General features: G+C 38.7%; 1 protein-coding gene across 1 annotated transcript in view; it reads left to right on the top strand.

Annotated features, from left to right (window-relative positions):
- The window catches only part of CNTN1 (contactin 1), an 81,929-nt gene extending 64,464 nt beyond the window's left edge, over positions 1 to 17,465 (top strand). Inside the window, exons 17-22 of the mRNA XM_075727868.1 lie at positions 2,517 to 2,751; positions 6,148 to 6,251; positions 12,559 to 12,745; positions 14,349 to 14,461; positions 16,166 to 16,322; positions 17,374 to 17,465. Of these exons, the coding sequence (XP_075583983.1) occupies positions 2,517 to 2,751; positions 6,148 to 6,251; positions 12,559 to 12,745; positions 14,349 to 14,461; positions 16,166 to 16,322; positions 17,374 to 17,465 (888 nt within the window). The remainder of the gene's footprint in view (positions 1 to 2,516; positions 2,752 to 6,147; positions 6,252 to 12,558; positions 12,746 to 14,348; positions 14,462 to 16,165; positions 16,323 to 17,373) is intronic.
- The last annotated feature ends 313 nt before the right edge of the window (positions 17,466 to 17,778 follow it).

The raw sequence follows: 17,778 nt of genomic DNA on the forward strand, positions 1-17,778 counted from the left end.
TACCTGAAGGTACATTAGCTGTTCTGGGAAACTAAGTATTAAATTTTCACCTGATCTCCAGTCAGACCTGAGGTAGAAAACAAGCTAAGACGTGAGTTAATACCTCATCCAATAGGTACACTCAGAATATGCCTGACACATGAAGAGTTAAGCACATAAAATAGATTATCTACTATCTTTTTTCATAGCTGATTTGTAGTTAAAGTCTTTGCCTGGTGGCTTGTGGTTAGCGTCACAACTAGAGACCGAATATCCATCTCCTTTTCGGCATGAGGGGTTTCTTGAATTTTATCTGTTGGCAGTCATCTTAATTACCAGTTACATTTAAGTCATTCATGTGTTCTCAGAAGTCATGTTGTAGGTAGATGGGTATCTTTCCACTGTCTAAAGCTCTATTATAATTCAGATTTGATATATATCAGCATTTCATCTGCATTCCCCAGAAAAACCAAAGAAGTTATGTATGTGGAGACCTGCAGTCAGCTGCATCAGTCAGGTGTCTTCTGCAACACGGAGTCATGGTTAGAGTACCCACCCAGGAAACAAGAGGCACTCAGTCTGGAAGATTGTCCTTACATGTCCCACGTTCTAGAAGGGTGCCCTAACCCTAGTCATGGTGCAATGAGGCCACTTTCCAGTTTTTGATTGAACTGAGCCACTGTTCTGCTAGAGATGCAGTTAAGTATGAGGAAAAAAGAACAGCAAGCAAGAGGAAATGTACTGGTTACTGAACTCTGCAGATGGTAAATCCTATTGGATGCTGGGCCTTACTCCCACAGCTGTTTTTTGTTTGTATCCAGTGATGATCCCATGCTGAAGCACTGGTGTCTAGGGAGCTTCATCTAGAACCAGCTTTCTGTCCTCAGCCAGCTGAAGGCTGCCTGCTTTTAATATTGCTGTATTGTTATTCTTGGGACTTTAGCACTGTTGTTGTAGAGTGGTGAAACTTTACAGCAGCAACAGATAAAATGGGATGCAATGGGATCTGATGGCTGGCACACCTGGGGCAGGAGTCAGATAACCTTAAGCTGAGTAAAGTCAGAAGTCCCAGCCTTTGGTCTGATTCTGTACATTTCTCTTGGAAGCTTTGTCATGAAGAAAAGAAGTTCCATCATTGTTCATATGTTCTTATCAGACATTTTTCAAATTTTGAGTTCTGACATCTGTGTTTGCCTTAATTTTTTTCTTGTTGTATTATGTATACTAATGTTCTAATCCATGTGTTATGTTTCTGAAGTCAAAACTTAAATGTTTCTGTTGTTCCAAAAATTCAGTGAGTTTTCACCAGAATTTTCTTTCTTAAAGAATCTTTGGAGTTCCATTCTAGCTTCAAACAAATACTAACATAAAAATTTGTGAGCTAGGGTTTTTTTCTTTTTTTTTGGCTTGTTGCACTATTAACGCCTAAGTTTCATAAATCCTTGTTCAGACTATCTCCACACATGTTGCCTGAACTCTTACAGTAGTGGGCAAACACCTAAGGAGAATAATTACTCTCTGTTGTACTGCTCCAGGACCTTTGCCTCAAGATAAGTTAATTCATCTCTGTGAGGTTTACAGTATGGGAAAAGGTGATGCAGAAAGTTTCTTTTCAAAGGATGCTTCTGGTCAGCCTTCAGATGCACTGATGAATGACATTACTTTGGCCCGTTGGGTGCACTGTCTAACAGTTGTGGTAAAGGCTCCATGGACTGAGGAGGGATCATTGAATGTAGAGCTTGGGTAAATGAAGCAAAAATCATTATAGCAGATGGTCTTCTGTAATGTTGTATTTTCCAGTATTCTTAGGTATAGGAAATCAGCTATAGTCTTACGAAATATTTTGGATGGGTACCTTTAATGCTCATGCTGAAAGTGGCAGTCATTTCAGTTAAACTTTTACCAGTTAGAAGCTAGGCAGATAGTCTAAACCAGCAACTGGATCCCCTCCATTGACAATGCAAAGTGGTAGGATGAATCATTCTTTGAATGTGCCCATCTCTCTTCTTCAGCTGTGCAAATTGCCTAGGTGACCAACTTTAAGTAAATTAATATAATTTAGGCCAATCACATAAATTTTCTCTTCTCTCTCTCTATCTCAACCCATGCACATGGACCCATATACTTGCATAGTGTGTCTCTGTTACACATCCACTATCACTTACTCCTTAAGAAATCCGTTTTTGCTAGCTACAGCTGACAACGGTTTTAGTACACAATCATTCTTGTTTTCTTTCTGCAGGAGATAGCGTGATGTGTCATGCACTGAGTTTGGATGAGCAACAAGATCTTAAAATGTTTAAGTAGCAGATATCCTAGTACTGCAGATCTGCATAATGAAGATGGTGTATTTTTAAAGGATGATGGTGTATTTTTGAAGGGGGGGGGTGCAAACTGTAGAAGCAAACCAGGAGAAAATGGAGCTTCAGTGTTTTTACAATGTGCATATCGATGCTTTCTTTATTTTTTATATTTCATGAGAGAACCATTTGTTTAGTTGGTTACCAAGAGTAACATTTTATATTTTACCTCTTTAGCCTTTATCAAGAGAATACCACTATGGCAATAACTTTGGTTATATAGTGGCTTTCAAGCCATTTGGTGAGAAAGAATGGAGAAGAGTTACAGTTACTAATCCTGAAATTGGCCGGTATGTCCACAAGGATGAATCAATGCCACCTTCAACCCAGTATCAAGTAAAAGTGAAAGCTTTTAACAACAAAGGGGATGGACCGTTCAGTCTCACTGCTGTCATTTATTCAGCACAAGATGGTGAGTAAAGGTTCCAGATAAGTTTTACACTGAGGGCCCAGACCAGCACTACCAGGTTCAGTAGAGAGAACCTGGTCCTTGACACTGATCACTATAGGAACATACATCTTCAGCAAGGAGGGTGTATAATGCTCACAGAAAACACTTGCAGTTGTTCTGAATAAAAAAATTCAGACTCTGTTTTCTGTGCAATGCAGAGCACTTGGCTGTGCTTGGTGTCTGAATGAGCAATACACAGAAGCATTCAAGATTTTTTACACAGCTTGTTAAAAGATTTAAGAATTTAAAAAAAAAAAAAAAATTCTGATCTTCATATTTGTTACCTAAAACATTTACATCATTATCCAGCAATGTTTCTGTGATCTTAATACATGTATTTGACATATGTATGGGGTTTTTCTTCTTAACAGACCACACTAAAGCCTATTATTTTAGTAGATCAGTATCAGAATTTAGCCCAAAACTTGTGAAGGAATGACAGTTCATTTGTATCTAGTTATATTTCAAGCATGTTTAGAGTATAACATAAATTATCCCTGACACATTCTTTATTCTGGTTTCGGTGTTAGAGCTATCAAGTGAATAATTTAATGAAAACCTCTTTGACATTTCACTAAAATCTTTTTCTTAATTCTTGCTGGAATTATTTCGCATGCTGTGATATTTAGGATTCAGGTTTAAGTGCCATTTCCAAACTTAGCACGAGAGAGAAAGCACTAGAAGAAGGTTTACCTTAAATCAGAAGAAATATATACAACATCCTAATTGCCACATAATCCCTCAAGTCTGTTTAAAAAAAAAAAAAAAAAGGTTTATTAATTTCTGCCAGAAACCCAAGGAAGAATTGCTCATATTTTTCTTTCCATAGAGCAGAATCTCCGTCACAAAGTCAACAGATCCAGACCAAAGGGCCAAGAGGAGGGATATGATAACAAGGCCACATTCTCACACTTCCGACTCTGTTCTTTACTCTGTGTACTTTCTGGGAAATTTATGTTCAGGATTCCCATTAGCACTACTAATGGGGACTTCGCACACAAATCGCCCACACACAGAGGAAAGATAAAATAGTCCTTTTTTTTCTTACGATAATTCAGGATTCAAGCTAGCAACACTTAGCTATCTGAATAGGTTGATACTAATCCTTTTTCTCAGAAAAGCGTACCTTAGGTTATCATCTTCAACAGCTGCTACGGCAACAGAATGGTTGTTTTTGCAGTTATATAAATGAGTTAGTAAATAGCTATGGTGTAATAAAAGCCATATCTGCCAAATAACATTTCAGTATCCATCCTTTCTCAGAGACGTTATCAACAGCTGACTGATAAGCTCCCATGTGTTTATGTTAGGATTATACATGTCAGGGATGGGAGTGTGTTTGTATAGCTCTCTAAGTTCAGAGGCATGGTAGAGCCCAGTAGCTCCAAAAGACAGAAGAAAAGCGAATGTGGAGTAGTGTCAGCTTCCAGATAAAGAAGTCACTTCAATGGCTGCTGATGTTCTAACACCGACTTTAGCGAAGTCCAGGCACTTGATAAAAACACTTGTGGTTAAATGATGCCAGATCCAGGCAGCAAAAGGAATAGAAGCTCAGTGAACCTACTTCTTTTCTTTGATTTCAGGCACAAGAGTCACCAAAACAGTCAGATTCACGGTGCTCCAACCCTTACCAGTAGTACTCACAGCTCCTATGCAGAGCTATGACCCTGACTACTGACTATATCAAATTCAAGAACTTCAGGGTGGGTTAGAAGGAATTTTTTGAATAGGTGTAATGAAAGCTATTCCAAAGAACATTCTGCAGTTTTCTGCTGGCATCAGGACTTGTACAAATTCACCTTGATACCTTGTAGCATGCTTACTGGCTCCCAGCCCTAACTTTGTATGGTTATGCTTAGAAAATAATTGTGTGATGACCACTATGTTTTCAGTGAAGAGAACGTATTGTGAGACCCACATGATTGCTTCTTTTATTGGTAGAATTACTGAATTAGAAGTCTGGAGAAAAGCAGCTGATGTCATCTTTCTGGCTCAAGAGAGACTGCAAAATATTTATAGAACATAAATGCCAAATAGGGGTATAAATTATTTAGAGCTCATAAACAAGCATAAGCAGATGAAATATTGTTTAGAGTATTGTATCAGCAAAATCCCTGGCAGTTGGACCTTTTCAATATGAAACATTTTGGCAAATTTTATAATTGATACCATGGAGAAGAGTCTGACAGTGATTTGGGAATAGATTAGATGATCATGTCTATTCCACCTGTACTTCTGTACCTCTGAATCAGCAAGTGATATTGCTACCGTCAGACAACACAACTTCTCAAAGGTATTAGTGGGATTTTAAAGCAACATGGTCATACAATATTTCATACATACATAAATATAATGACAGCATTTCCACTAAGTTGTGTATTTTGTAATATATCTATGTGTGTCTAGTTATAACTGTGGGCGTCTTTATTCACTGTAGTGACTGGGGAATTTCTGTGTTCCCACATGTTTTAAGCCAAGTTCCAATTCTGACAACTACTAGTCATACCTGCCATTGCTAGTAGTGAGTAATGATTGCTAGTAATGAGTGCACAGGCCGCTTGCTTATCTAAATTCCTGTCATTGTGAAAACAATTTTGCAATAATGTATCATTTTTTAATTATACATTTGCATTATTAACAGCCACTGAAAGACAATTACAAAAGGTAACTTTGCATATAAGATTATTTTGTTACCTAGGATACTTTTCATGAAAGATATAACTGATTTTTTTCTTAACAGTGGCTGTTTTGATGCATAGTTGACTGGATGCCCAGTTGGAAGATTAAGTATATGAAAGCTTTCCTCAGCTCAGGCTGCCATGCCTGTCTGTTGCAACTTGTTTCAAAAGATTCGCGACAGAGAACTGTTCTTAGCTGTGAAAACTTTATCTTTTACAGACATTGCTAAGTTTATGCTTTTTTTAAATTCCTTACCTCACTTGAAATGCAAGCGACAGTGAAATTAACAGCTTCTTATAATTAAACTAGAACTTAATATTCTAAGCCCTAAATAAAAGCATACCACATTATAATGGTCTGTATTCTGCATTGGCTAGTGTCCAGAACTAAGAACACAAACAAAATCAACTTTGTGATGTATACCTAATAGAAGGGTGCTCTTGGATTATTTCATTGTCCAAGTTTATATATCCCTAGAAACATTCCAGGTCAGGTTGGATGGGGCTCTGAGCAACCTGATCTAGTTAAAGCTGTCCCTGCTCACTGCAGGGGCGTTGGGCTAGATGACCTCTAAAGGTCCCTTCCAACCCAAAGCATTCCATGATTCTGTGATTCTGTTCTAAGTATAACAATATCACTGGATGAGATTGGATGTTTAACTTGTGTTTCATCTTCCAGCTCCAACTGAAATACCTACAGATGTGAGCGTAAAAGTTTTGTCATCTTCTGAAATGTCTGTTTCTTGGCACCATGTTTCTGATAAATCTGTGGAAGGATATCAGGTGAGTTTAGAGGTGACACTGTGTATCTTCTCATTCATTTAATTTCAGTAGTTAAATGCAAGGATAATTCCTACTTTAGGATTCTATCTCGTAGGGTTCATTTCTCTCTAAAGGTAGTTTGCTGTACAGATTTCACATCCCGAGAAACATACTATTTTTGGTGCTATGTACCTCATTACTAAAACACATTAACAAATGCATGTGGCTCACTATTCAACTGAAAAAAGGCATCATTATTTCATAAAAGAATCTTGTCTTTTTATGTTACATAATTGAATGCCTATCTCTACCCTATCAAAACATAATGAGGTTAAGTTTGGGGTGTGATTGTCAACACAGACACAAAATTGTAACTAACTCTTGGCCCATTTAAATTCTCAGCAGTTATTAATATAATTCACCCACAAATCCTATAGTAAGTGGGACCAGGTGACAAATGCCCAGAATCCAGTATAACAGAGACAGTGCTATTGTGCAAGACAACAATGTTTTCTTCAAGGTTTCTATTCTCCACATGAATAAGAGCTTTAAGGTATGTTCATCTGGTCCAATACTAAGTGGTACTACCAGTAAAAATTGTTCTTGTCCTTGTACAAAGATGACAACAGCCACAGGGTGGGTGCAACCAGAAATGGCCACGTAACACTCCAGCAGGGAAATCTTAACATCATCCACGCACAGTGGATGCTGACAAACTTTGCAATATACAGCCAGCTTACTTTGGCTGCACTCCAAAATAGGGATTTGGGCCTTAGTTTGTTAGTGACTTGCTTTGTGATTTAATTTGTCGGCTGCTTCATGGTAGCCTCTGTATTCCAAAATGAGCACATACAAATGTGGAGTGACCTCACAGAATGTATTTTTATGATGGAAATCTATGAATAAATGTTCTTCTAATTAGTAGTACTTGTTTCTATATTTCCTGATCTCTGTTTCTGTCTCCATGAGATTTATGTAATACTTTCGGGATACTGTAACAAGATCATAGTGAAGATCTCAATAGGAACTAGCATAATCTCCCATATAAAGCTGGATTCTACACAGTACACACATAAAGTTTTAAAATTACAAGCAGAGGACACTGGGGTTTGAAATTAAGACACTGACATCAACGGTAACTCCTAATTTACCAAATCAGCCAGCTGTTTTGGTGTTTCATAGGGACTGTGTAACTAGAATAGTACAAACTCATGGTTGCAACTGAGAACTGGGTGGAGTACCCAGATCTGTGAGCTCAAGCCAGCCAGCCATATAGCAGTGTTGCACTCCCAAGCTGGACAGTCTGCACAGAAACTGGACACGAAGCCTGTGCACCCTGAATAACCAGAACAGACACTCATCAGACACACACCGGGGGACTTGTGGGGGCGTGGAGAGAGCAGCAACAAGGAGAGCACTGGGGAGGTTGGGATCGCAGTGGCGATAAAGCGTGACAATGGATGCTGAGAGCTGTAATGGGGAAGGGAGTAGGAAGGCTGGAGGGGTGAGGATGAATAGGGAAAGAACATGCTAGGAGAACATTCCCATAGGCAACCCATTTTTGGCCATTTTTTAAAATCTATTTTATTTTACATAAAGCTATCTGAATTGCTGTCGGGGGATGTGAGGGAAAGAAGGGAGGGGAGAGGATTCAGCAGGAAACAACAGGATGCACGGAACAGTCAATAGAAAAAAGGAAAAAAGTTGGAAAAAAGTGTGGAGGATCTTTGGGCTGAAAAGAAAATAACTGCTGTTCTGAAGAAAGGTGGGATACCCTGGGAATGGGTGGAGAGCTCTGTTACACAGAATATAGAGGTTCAGGGTGTGGCCTTATTTTGATAGCTGGAGTGTAACTTCATCCACTCATTCCTAGGGAAGTACTACACTTCCACAAATCCAGTATGGACTGGGTGGCTTGAATATGTAAAGTGAGCAGTGGTATTAAAATTAATTTCTTCTCTTTTTTTTCTCTTTTTCTAAAGTAAACTAGTTATCAGGACTGTGGAAAAAAGTTCTCATCTGGCTACACAATGAATAGACTGATAGGCATGAATTACTGCCCCACAGAGCTCCGTAAGGTGTTAATTCTGAGATCTTTTTCTCTCGAGCAATCGCCAGCCTCATTGTAGTAGTGGGGAAAGCAGCAAAGGGCAAGCCTGTGCTTCTACACTGAGGGCAAAAAGAAAGTCTTGTGCTCCTGAAGATCGCATCTCCCATCAGTCCAGAAGGAGCCATGGGAGAGGACAAAAATAGAGAGGGCTCTTCTGGAAGGTCAAGGCTGTAGATAGCTTTTGTGAAGTTACAATACAAGTTGTGGGGGAAGAAGTACTCCAACTACATTGTAAAATTCCAATGAATACGTCTGGAAGGCTCTACCTCTATAGGCATCAGGAAATACTCCAATATTTATTTCTTTAATTTCTGCTCAGCTGTGACACCAGTTAGCAAAATCCCTCATTCACCAGAGCACCATCTCAGTTTCATTTTGGTCTTTATTATTACCTAAAAATTGCATAATTGACCTTTTAAATGCTAGAGTTTGAGAGATAGGAGTACCCTGAGCAAAGTACCTGAAGGTATTTCACCTGTGACACAATGCTTTTCACACCAGGAGGAGACAGACTTTCTTGACACTAATGCATACTGTCAGGATGACTGCCCTCATGGCGATGAGTGTGAGCTGATGCATTTTGCCATTACAGAGGAGTATTCTCAGCTGACACTTAAAGAAGAGATAAAGTATGAAAGCTATCTCCATCCATATAGAGAATTTAAGATTTATGAGTTCTTGCAATAGCCTGCTAAAAGCCACAGCTCTTCAGTGCATGCAATACCAAAGACACTATCTGTATTTCCTGCTGCTTCTATGCAATAGATATATGTTTATTTTATTAAGCAAATTTATCACTACTCGCCACGATTGTCTCTTGTTTACTGAAATATGCTATTAGCATTCTTTCTGTCTATGAGTAAAGTATCTCTTTTATGTCTCTCCTATGTAAAACTTTCATGAATATGAGAGCTGTTGTTTCATGATACTTACAGTAACAACTTCTGATGTATTTCAATATATTAAAATTTGAATAGAGGAGAGGACCATGAAAGAGAGTGTTTTTCCCTGATTTCAGCACGGAGGGCTGCACTGACTCATGATGGCTAAGGCATTCCCTTCCCACAGATCACTGCTGGCTTATCTCCTACAACAAACTCTAGAGCTGGAGTGAAATACCCTCCTGTGTCCCGTGGGGGTTCATTACCTATGGGTTACCCTAACAAGGTAAATGCAGAGCACCAGGAAAAAGCAGGCTGTCGGGGATTATTATCCAAGCTCTTTAATAAAAAGAGAGAGGGCCCACTGAGCAAAGTGGGAAAATGTGGTGTCTTGAAGCAATGGGGCAGTTAATTCTAGTATCACTTCCACAGAGGCAAGAGAGTGAAAGAAATTTCCAAGTTCTTTCAAGAGACTTCTAAACTATTTAAATAATAAGTGAGAAGAGAAATGTAGGAATAGTGTAAAGCAGACAGTACTTTTTCTTAGCTCTCAAGGGAGTAATTTAAAACCTTTTCTTTTCCAAGAGTAGTTACAATGATCCAAATATGTAGATATGACTATTAAATGAAAAGGCAAAGAAGAACATTCTGAGTGTGTGACACACAGCTTACACACTATAGGATTAGTTAAGTCCACAACATTGCTGCCAAGAACAATAGTATTTGGGATTTTAATTTAATTTAATTTTTAAATTGTATTGCTTCTGCCTGAAATGTAATATGCTCTCAGTGAAGTAATTTACATTTTCATTTATTGTTCTCGCTTGTCTTGTTTGATGCTGTATATTACTTGTTATATTATGCCCTTAGCACCACTGTAGTGCAAATGAACTAGTAGGATTGTAGAAAGTTTTGCAAGTCACAGGTATTCAAAGGCTTCTAGCGTATGCCCCATAATTAACAAAAGTTTCCCATAAAGTATGTTTGCCATCTTTGGGTAAAGCAGATACTTAATTAACATAATAGAACATACTAAAAATGAATTAATTAGTCTTCAATGGCCAGTTAATATCAACAACAAAGCTACCATTGCTCCTGTCATAGCTAAGAAGCTTTTGGCCACCTAGAACTTCACAGAGATCCCTTTGCTGCAGGCTAGAAGCTTGTTTGAACTTAGGGACAGAGATAGAGATGACGTCCTCTGGCTCCTGATGTACACGCCCTCTCACACTTGAGTCAGCCACTCATAGTTAACAGCTTATGGTATACAGCTGGTTGCATTGAACAACAGCAGCTTATCTACGACAGTTTGTTAATTATAATCATGTTTTTAAAAAATCTGACTTGAAGATCATAATCAGAGCTTCAGCTGAAATGACTGTGATGGTTTCAGATCCACACCAGTTTGAAACCATTCATCAAGTGGAGGTTACCACCTTGCTGGAGAAGCCTGCAGGATGGATTGGGTGCACATTCCACACTCATTTGGAGGCAAAGGCTGTTGACTCAGTAAAATAGCCGCCTTGATAAGTGGGAATTTCATGAGTGTGAGTGCCTAAGTTACAGTAAACTGATGTTTAGGATGCTAGTGGATTAAATTTCTAAAACACTGTGCAGGACATACATTTATATAACTAAAAATTACCCATTGGTGCCTGCTGAAAGGCAAGTATGCATGCTGTATTTAAAAATGGGAGCCAGTTTGGCCTGCAGATACAATATGATTCTCTCTACACCAGGAAAGAGTGAGAAAAGCCATTATGATATTGTCACATTTATAATCACCAGAGTATTAATAACCTCTGACACTGGTGGGCAAGACTGAGGCAAAAACTCTGACAAGAGACTTTAGTATTTGAATTAGAGTAACCTCTGTGTAGTGATATTGACTGTTACCATGTCCAAAGACATTTGAAGTAGGTGAAGAGAAATCCTCTGCTGCACCTCTCCTCATTCAGCCACAGTACATGGTCTGATGTAAAACAAATATTTTTATTAAGCATTTTAATATAAACATGAACAGGAGAAAATAAGGCCTTGCCAAGTGAGGGTTGTGCCCATAATTTGTAAAGAGAACTGTGATATTAACACCTTGACAAGCTATCTGCTCTTCTAACCTATTCCTTAAATGAAATTTCCAAGGAAAACTAATGTCAGCAGAACAGAAGATTAAAGTGGTTGCTATTTAAAAGATAAAATAACAGGATACCTGATGTCACCGGTCGAATCTTACAAAGCAAGATTTTTCCTAGAGCCTGAAATTACCAAGAACATTAACCTCTTGCTAAAAAAGATTTTAAAAGGTCTTCCTGTAGCATACCCAAAAATCATTATGAAGACAGGCAGAAGCTGAGCAGAAACGCTGAGAGTAAAAACACTTAAAACCAAAATGTAATGGGCATGGCTTTCCACTCTTTCAGGTTACTGCAGTAATTTATTCTTATGCAAATGGTTATAAAGCAGGCAAAACCCAGAGACTGACAGTGTTTTACTCTCATTTGCATCTCAGAAGGCCATGCAGAATAGGACTCTGTGTATGTGACACACCTATGGAATGCCATCACTCCATAGGAATTACTCTCTTTTAAACTAGTGCTTTGTAATGTGTAATGAATTAAAGTAGAATGGAGCAATTTCTTGGAAAAAAAGCCTCACAGAATTTCTATATACAGTTAATTGACTTTGGATTTTAAGATGTTACAAGCTTACATTGATGCTTTTCCCATAGTTCAAGCTTTTTCAGGTTCTTTCTCATCTACTTTGACAAATTTCATATTGTACCATGAAATCTGATTAAATTTAGCCAAATAACTTTAGAAAATGGTTAAGTACATGTATCTAAACCTGCACATACAGATAACATGAATGAATACTTCTCATTCCCTAGATAGAAGTACAAAATGATTAAATTTGTAAGACTTTTAAAAAAATATTGCGAAAACATTAGCAGAGTTTAGTCTACACTGTAGTGTAGGAAGACAATATCAAAGTTCAGAGTAAAATGCTCAAACAAAACAGCAAGAAGAAAATAGTCATGTTCTCTGAAGGCATTATCCATCTCCCAGACTTCTAATGACTTAGCTGAGAAGAAGTTAAACTACTGTGAGAAAAGGTTTCATAATAAAATCTGAATTTTTTTCTGTTTCTTTATGTCTATGTACAACTTGGTTAAAATCACAGCCTGTAGAAGGAATTCCATGCTATTGCTGTTAGATTTCTTTGAGCTCGCTTACTACCCAGAGTATGTAGTATAGAAATACCCAGCATATATAATTTTTTATAAACTTTCTTTTTGAGTAAATATGCTAAATGTAATCATTCAATTTGTTGCTTACAGATTCGTTACTGGGCTTCTCATGATAAAGAAGCAGCTGCACAGCGGGTACAAGTGAGCAATCAAGAATATTCAACCAAACTGGAAAACCTGAAGCCTAATACTCGCTACCATGTAGATGTTTCTGCCTTCAATAGTGCAGGCTATGGACCTCCCAGTAGAACCATCGATATTATTACCAGGAAAGCACGTAAGTAAATGGAGCATTAGGTTATGTATAATGTCACATGCTTCATTATTGTGTGTTGTATCATGTCCATCATGTCTTCAAACTTGGCTTCTCATTCATATACCCAATGGTCTCCCTTTATGTTGTATTGGCTCTTGGTCTGAAAAGTTATACCAAGGCTCTCCTTCCTCACTTTTGTTGCCATGTACAATTTAGATATCTTACGAAAGATAGTAAGGAGACACAGATTATAGGCTCACAGAATAATTCAGGCTGGAAGGGACTTGTAAGGTCCAACCTTCTGCTCAAAGCAGGGTTAGCTACAAGCTGAGACTGGGTTGCTCAGAGTCTTGATCCAGCTGGGTCTTGAAAACCTCCAGGGATAGAGACTGCACGACCTCCCTCCCCGAGAAACCTGGTCCACTCCCTGTTTCCTAGCATCTAGTCTGGGCCTCTTTTAATTAAGTTTGTGCCTTTTGTCACTCATCCTCCTGCTGTGCACCATTTTGAAGAGCCTGGCTCCACCTTAATAACCTCCCTATAAGAACAGACAGGTGGCTCTTGGGCCCCCTCCAAAGCAGTCTCTTCTCCAGGGTGAACAAGCCCAGATGTCTCACCCTCCCTTGACAGGGCAAGTGCTCCAGCTCCCCACCAGGTTGGTGGCCCTTTGCTGAACTCATTCCAGATTACCAGTGTCTTTCTTGTACTGGGGGGCCCAGAGCTGGACGTGATATCCCAAGTGATGAACAATTCAGATCAGCTGTTACTTAGGCAGCTATACCATGGCTTTCTGTTTAATCAATAGCAATAAGTATTATATTCTGACTATTAAAATGTGACCAGTTGCCTTTTTCATTAACAGTAGAGGGAACCAGGATCAGGCAGCCTTGAAAAGCAGGTGATCTGAATCACACCCTTGAATTGACATGCCATAATAGGTTTCTGAATATAGCTCCTGACTTAACGATGATACCTAATACTAACATATGCTGAGAAATGTTCAGTTAAGAAACACATCTTGTATATTTAAAACACACTTACATGGGCTAAAGATATATAGAACTAATTTGAGGACTTCTGTCAGTAAATAGTGTATTGTGGAACTTGGAACTGCAGGGTTCATTTGTGTTGAATAAGATGGTTCCATTTTTATAAGCTTTTTGTGTGAAATATAATTAATGGTTTCTGGAGGGGGGTACTTTGATTTCTACTGAGTTAAATGCTGTAGAAGTGCCTTTAAATGGTTAATTAAATATTTAATCTCAGTGAATAAATATGACTTAAGCCACATTTCTGGGAGGTTCTGAACATAGTTATAGTTGCATGCCAGCAAACACACATGGTCAGCAACCATGTGTGGGTAATGAAGCAACCATGAAGGGTAATATTGGCCACTTCCATTCTGGCAACACAGAAAGGCAAACCCACAAAGCAGCCACTGCACAAGCCATACAAAATTGCCTGGCTGGAGCTGTAGCAGTTCATTGTAGGAAGGAGACCATCCTTTGATCATATAAAGATCAGCCATAAGTTCCTTTTTTACGTTTTTACATGTCTTAATAAAAATGACATTGAATGTTTATGAAATCTCATTTATGTGCACAGTACATATGTTGCTTTTCAGCTCCAAGCCAACGTCCAAGAATTATCAGTTCTGTAAGATCTGGTTCAAGGTACATCATCACCTGGGATCATGTGAAGGCAATGTCAAATGAGTCTGCAGTTGAAGGATACAAAGTATGATCTACGAAAATATTTTTTATCTTTGTGTATGCTACATGAGGTATATTTTATGGACAGTGTTGAATTTTGGTACCTACTTAGACTTAAATGTAGTTGCGTGTTAAAGATGAAGGTATCATGCTCAGAGATCACAGACATCCAGTAGGCTTAGGGCAAAGGCAGTGGGCTTAGTCAATATGACGAGAAAACATTGGGGCACTGAAATGCATTTGGGCAGTGAGCCGTTTTATGGGAAACTTTAGATCAGTGACTGCAGTAACCTGATTTCCCATATGATTACATTTATTGTGTATTGGCCAAAAATAATGCTTTAAAAAATGTACACTTTAATAGTTTTTCCTTATACCAGTATGGACTGTTCCAGCTTTCCTTTCCCATCTCCATAGAAGCTACAGTTCCTGGAACATGAGTTCTTTAAAGTCTGGGAAGGTAGGGGAAGGGAAGGGACACTTAACCTCGTTAGACGCAATTACTGTATAACTAGAGCAAGTGTATATACTAACTATAGGGCATATAGAAAGCTTCAAAAATTAATTCCTGTTTAACTTTGCTGCTTGCTTAGCAGTAAGAAAATTAGTATCATGTTCTACATGTACAAATTTTGCTTGAGGAGTTGAACTGCTTCCTGGGAATTGCTGAAAATGTTTCATAGAGATGATTCCAGAAAGAGTGGAGATCTTTTCTAAAGGTCCCACAAGACATATACTGTCGAATTTGCAATAGTTTAACAGCACTGAGAGTTAATAATAAAATTAATAATTGTTTAATTTATGAAAATGGTAATAAATCTTATGTCAGAAGACCCAGCTGAGTTCTGAGATTTTTATTTGATGCTCTTTGCCACTCTGCATTATTATCTTCCATCATTTCCTTATTTTGAATGTAGAGGCTGAAATTATTTTTCAAAAGGTGGCTGTCATGCTTTAACCCCAGCCAGCAACTAAGCACCATGCAGATGCTCGCTCACTCCCCCTACCCCAATGTGATGGGGGAGAGAATCGGAACAGTAAGAGTGGGAAAAACTCCTGGGTTGAGATAAGAACAGTTTAATAATTAAAACAAAATAAAGTAAAATAGTAGTAGTTGTAGTGATAACACTATAATAATAATAATAATATACAAAGCAAGTGGGGCACAATACAATTGCTCACCACCCGCTGACCAATACCCAGCCAGTTCCTGAGCAGCGATCGCTGCCCCCCAGCCAACTCCCCACAGCTTATATACTGAGCATGACATGTGGTATAGAATACCCCTTTGGTCAGTTTGGGTCGGCTGTCCTGGCTGTGCCCCCTCCCAGTTTCTTGTGCACCTGGCAGAGCATGGGAAGCTGAAAAGTCCTTGCCTAGCATAAGCAGTACTTAGCAACAACTAAAACATCAGTGTGTTATCAACATTCTTCTCCTACTAAATCCAAAACACAGCACTGTGCCTGCTACTAGGAAGAAAATTAACTCCATCCCAGCCAAAACCAAGACAGTGGCATAATTTTATAACAGAAAAACAATGAGGAAACAACCTGTCTAGATTCACCCTACATAAAAATGGAAAAAGTAGTATCTGCCACTAAGTTTTTATATATATAGGCTTCATATATAAATTAAAACCTAGTACTTTTTAATATACACTGTATATAAGTAACTGTGTTTTCATGGAAATGTAGCATTTCAATAACTATATTTACTATGACTTTCCTAGGTACTGTATAGACCAGATGGACAACATGAAGGCAAGTTGTTTTCAACTGGAAAGCACACAATAGAGGTCCCAGTCCCCAGTGATGGTGAATACGTTGTTGAGGTCCGAGCACACAGTGAAGGAGGAGATGGAGAAGTAGCTCAAATAAAAATTTCAGGTGAGCAGATAGCTTCTTTTCTTCTTTCCCACACTCCTTGGAAATCTTGGACTGAATATTTTCTTCTTGCACACTATCCAGAGATGGGCACACCATTCCCATCCAAAATTGGAGAGATAGCTCTTCAGGAGTGACTGCACTGAGAATTAGGGTTTATCTTAAAATCTTTCTGAAGACTCATAATGCACGCAGGGCACTTCAGCAGTAGTCCAGCTCAATCCTGGAAGCGCTGCCAATCTTCCAAAAATCGGGCTGTTTCTACTGGTGCCCCCAGTTAGGCTACCACTTTTAGTAGTGTCCTATAAGCATAACTACATGGTGCAGACCTCAGGCTCAAGATGTCAGCCTGCAAATATCCTATAATTCCTAGTACCTGTTGCCTCTGTATCTTATTCGTCAACTGCCACCGAGGAGAGAAAGTAACTGAGAAAAGTAGGTGGTCCACAGTGGTCCACAGACCAATTGCTAGGGGAGTTCCACTTTTCAGGAGACAAGGAAAGCTGTGACACATACAGGTGACCAAGCAATGAGAAATGGAGCATGCTCAGCTTTCAAGTGGTCTGGATGATTGGTAAAGAGGGGAAGGGAGCTTGCATGGATCAGGCTGATTCAGCTTCTACTCGGTATTGATTCTGTCTATGAGTTCAGACATGGTCTGCACATCTCTCTCTTGTTAGTTTTGTAATTTAAGTAGTGCCTTAGCACACAATGTATGCAGTAGAACATATGAATAAACACCAAGAACTTGGTTAGTGTCTTTGCAAGATTATGATTTAAAGACTTTCATTGTGTTCTGGTCTTCTTAATTAAAAACTGAACTTGGGGAATAGTAGGGATTAAATCTCGACAGTATGCTTGTCACACAGTCAGTGAAACCATTATTGTGTCTTTTAAAAAAACGATGCCTGTGCTATGTTATCTGCACACTGTGAGAGAAGTTGCCCATTCCTAAAGGACTGGATCTCTGATCTGCTGGTTTTCAATAATATGTACAGTTTATATTACCTAGTGTGAACTCATGGGTATCACCATTTTTGTTTGTATGAAGCAGCTATTCCAGTCTTGATTGAACGGAATCTAGAGGCAGAGGATCCATCATTTGCTGGATACTTTGTTCTCATGATTAATCACCTGCACTGTTGACATTTTTTTTTGCCTAATTTTTAATCTGTATTTATCTGGTTTTGGGGTCTGGCCATTGTTTCCTTTTATAGCCTTTGTCTAGATTAAAGAGTCTTTTTGTGCCTGATATGTTCTCCCCATTAAGACATGTATATATATATCACTCAAGTGACTGATCAGATGCTAAACAGACTGAGCACCTTGAATTTCTCCATGATAACATTTTCTTCAGGTCTTAAGTAATTTTGACAGCTCTTCTCCTCACCTCTTCAACTTCTGAGAATTCCTTTAGGACCGTAGACACTGTAACTATATGCAGTGTTTCAACTCTGCT

The sequence above is a fragment of the Pelecanus crispus genome, chromosome 1, assembly GCF_030463565.1.
Source record: "Pelecanus crispus isolate bPelCri1 chromosome 1, bPelCri1.pri, whole genome shotgun sequence".
NCBI classification, from domain to species: Eukaryota; Metazoa; Chordata; class Aves; order Pelecaniformes; family Pelecanidae; genus Pelecanus; species Pelecanus crispus.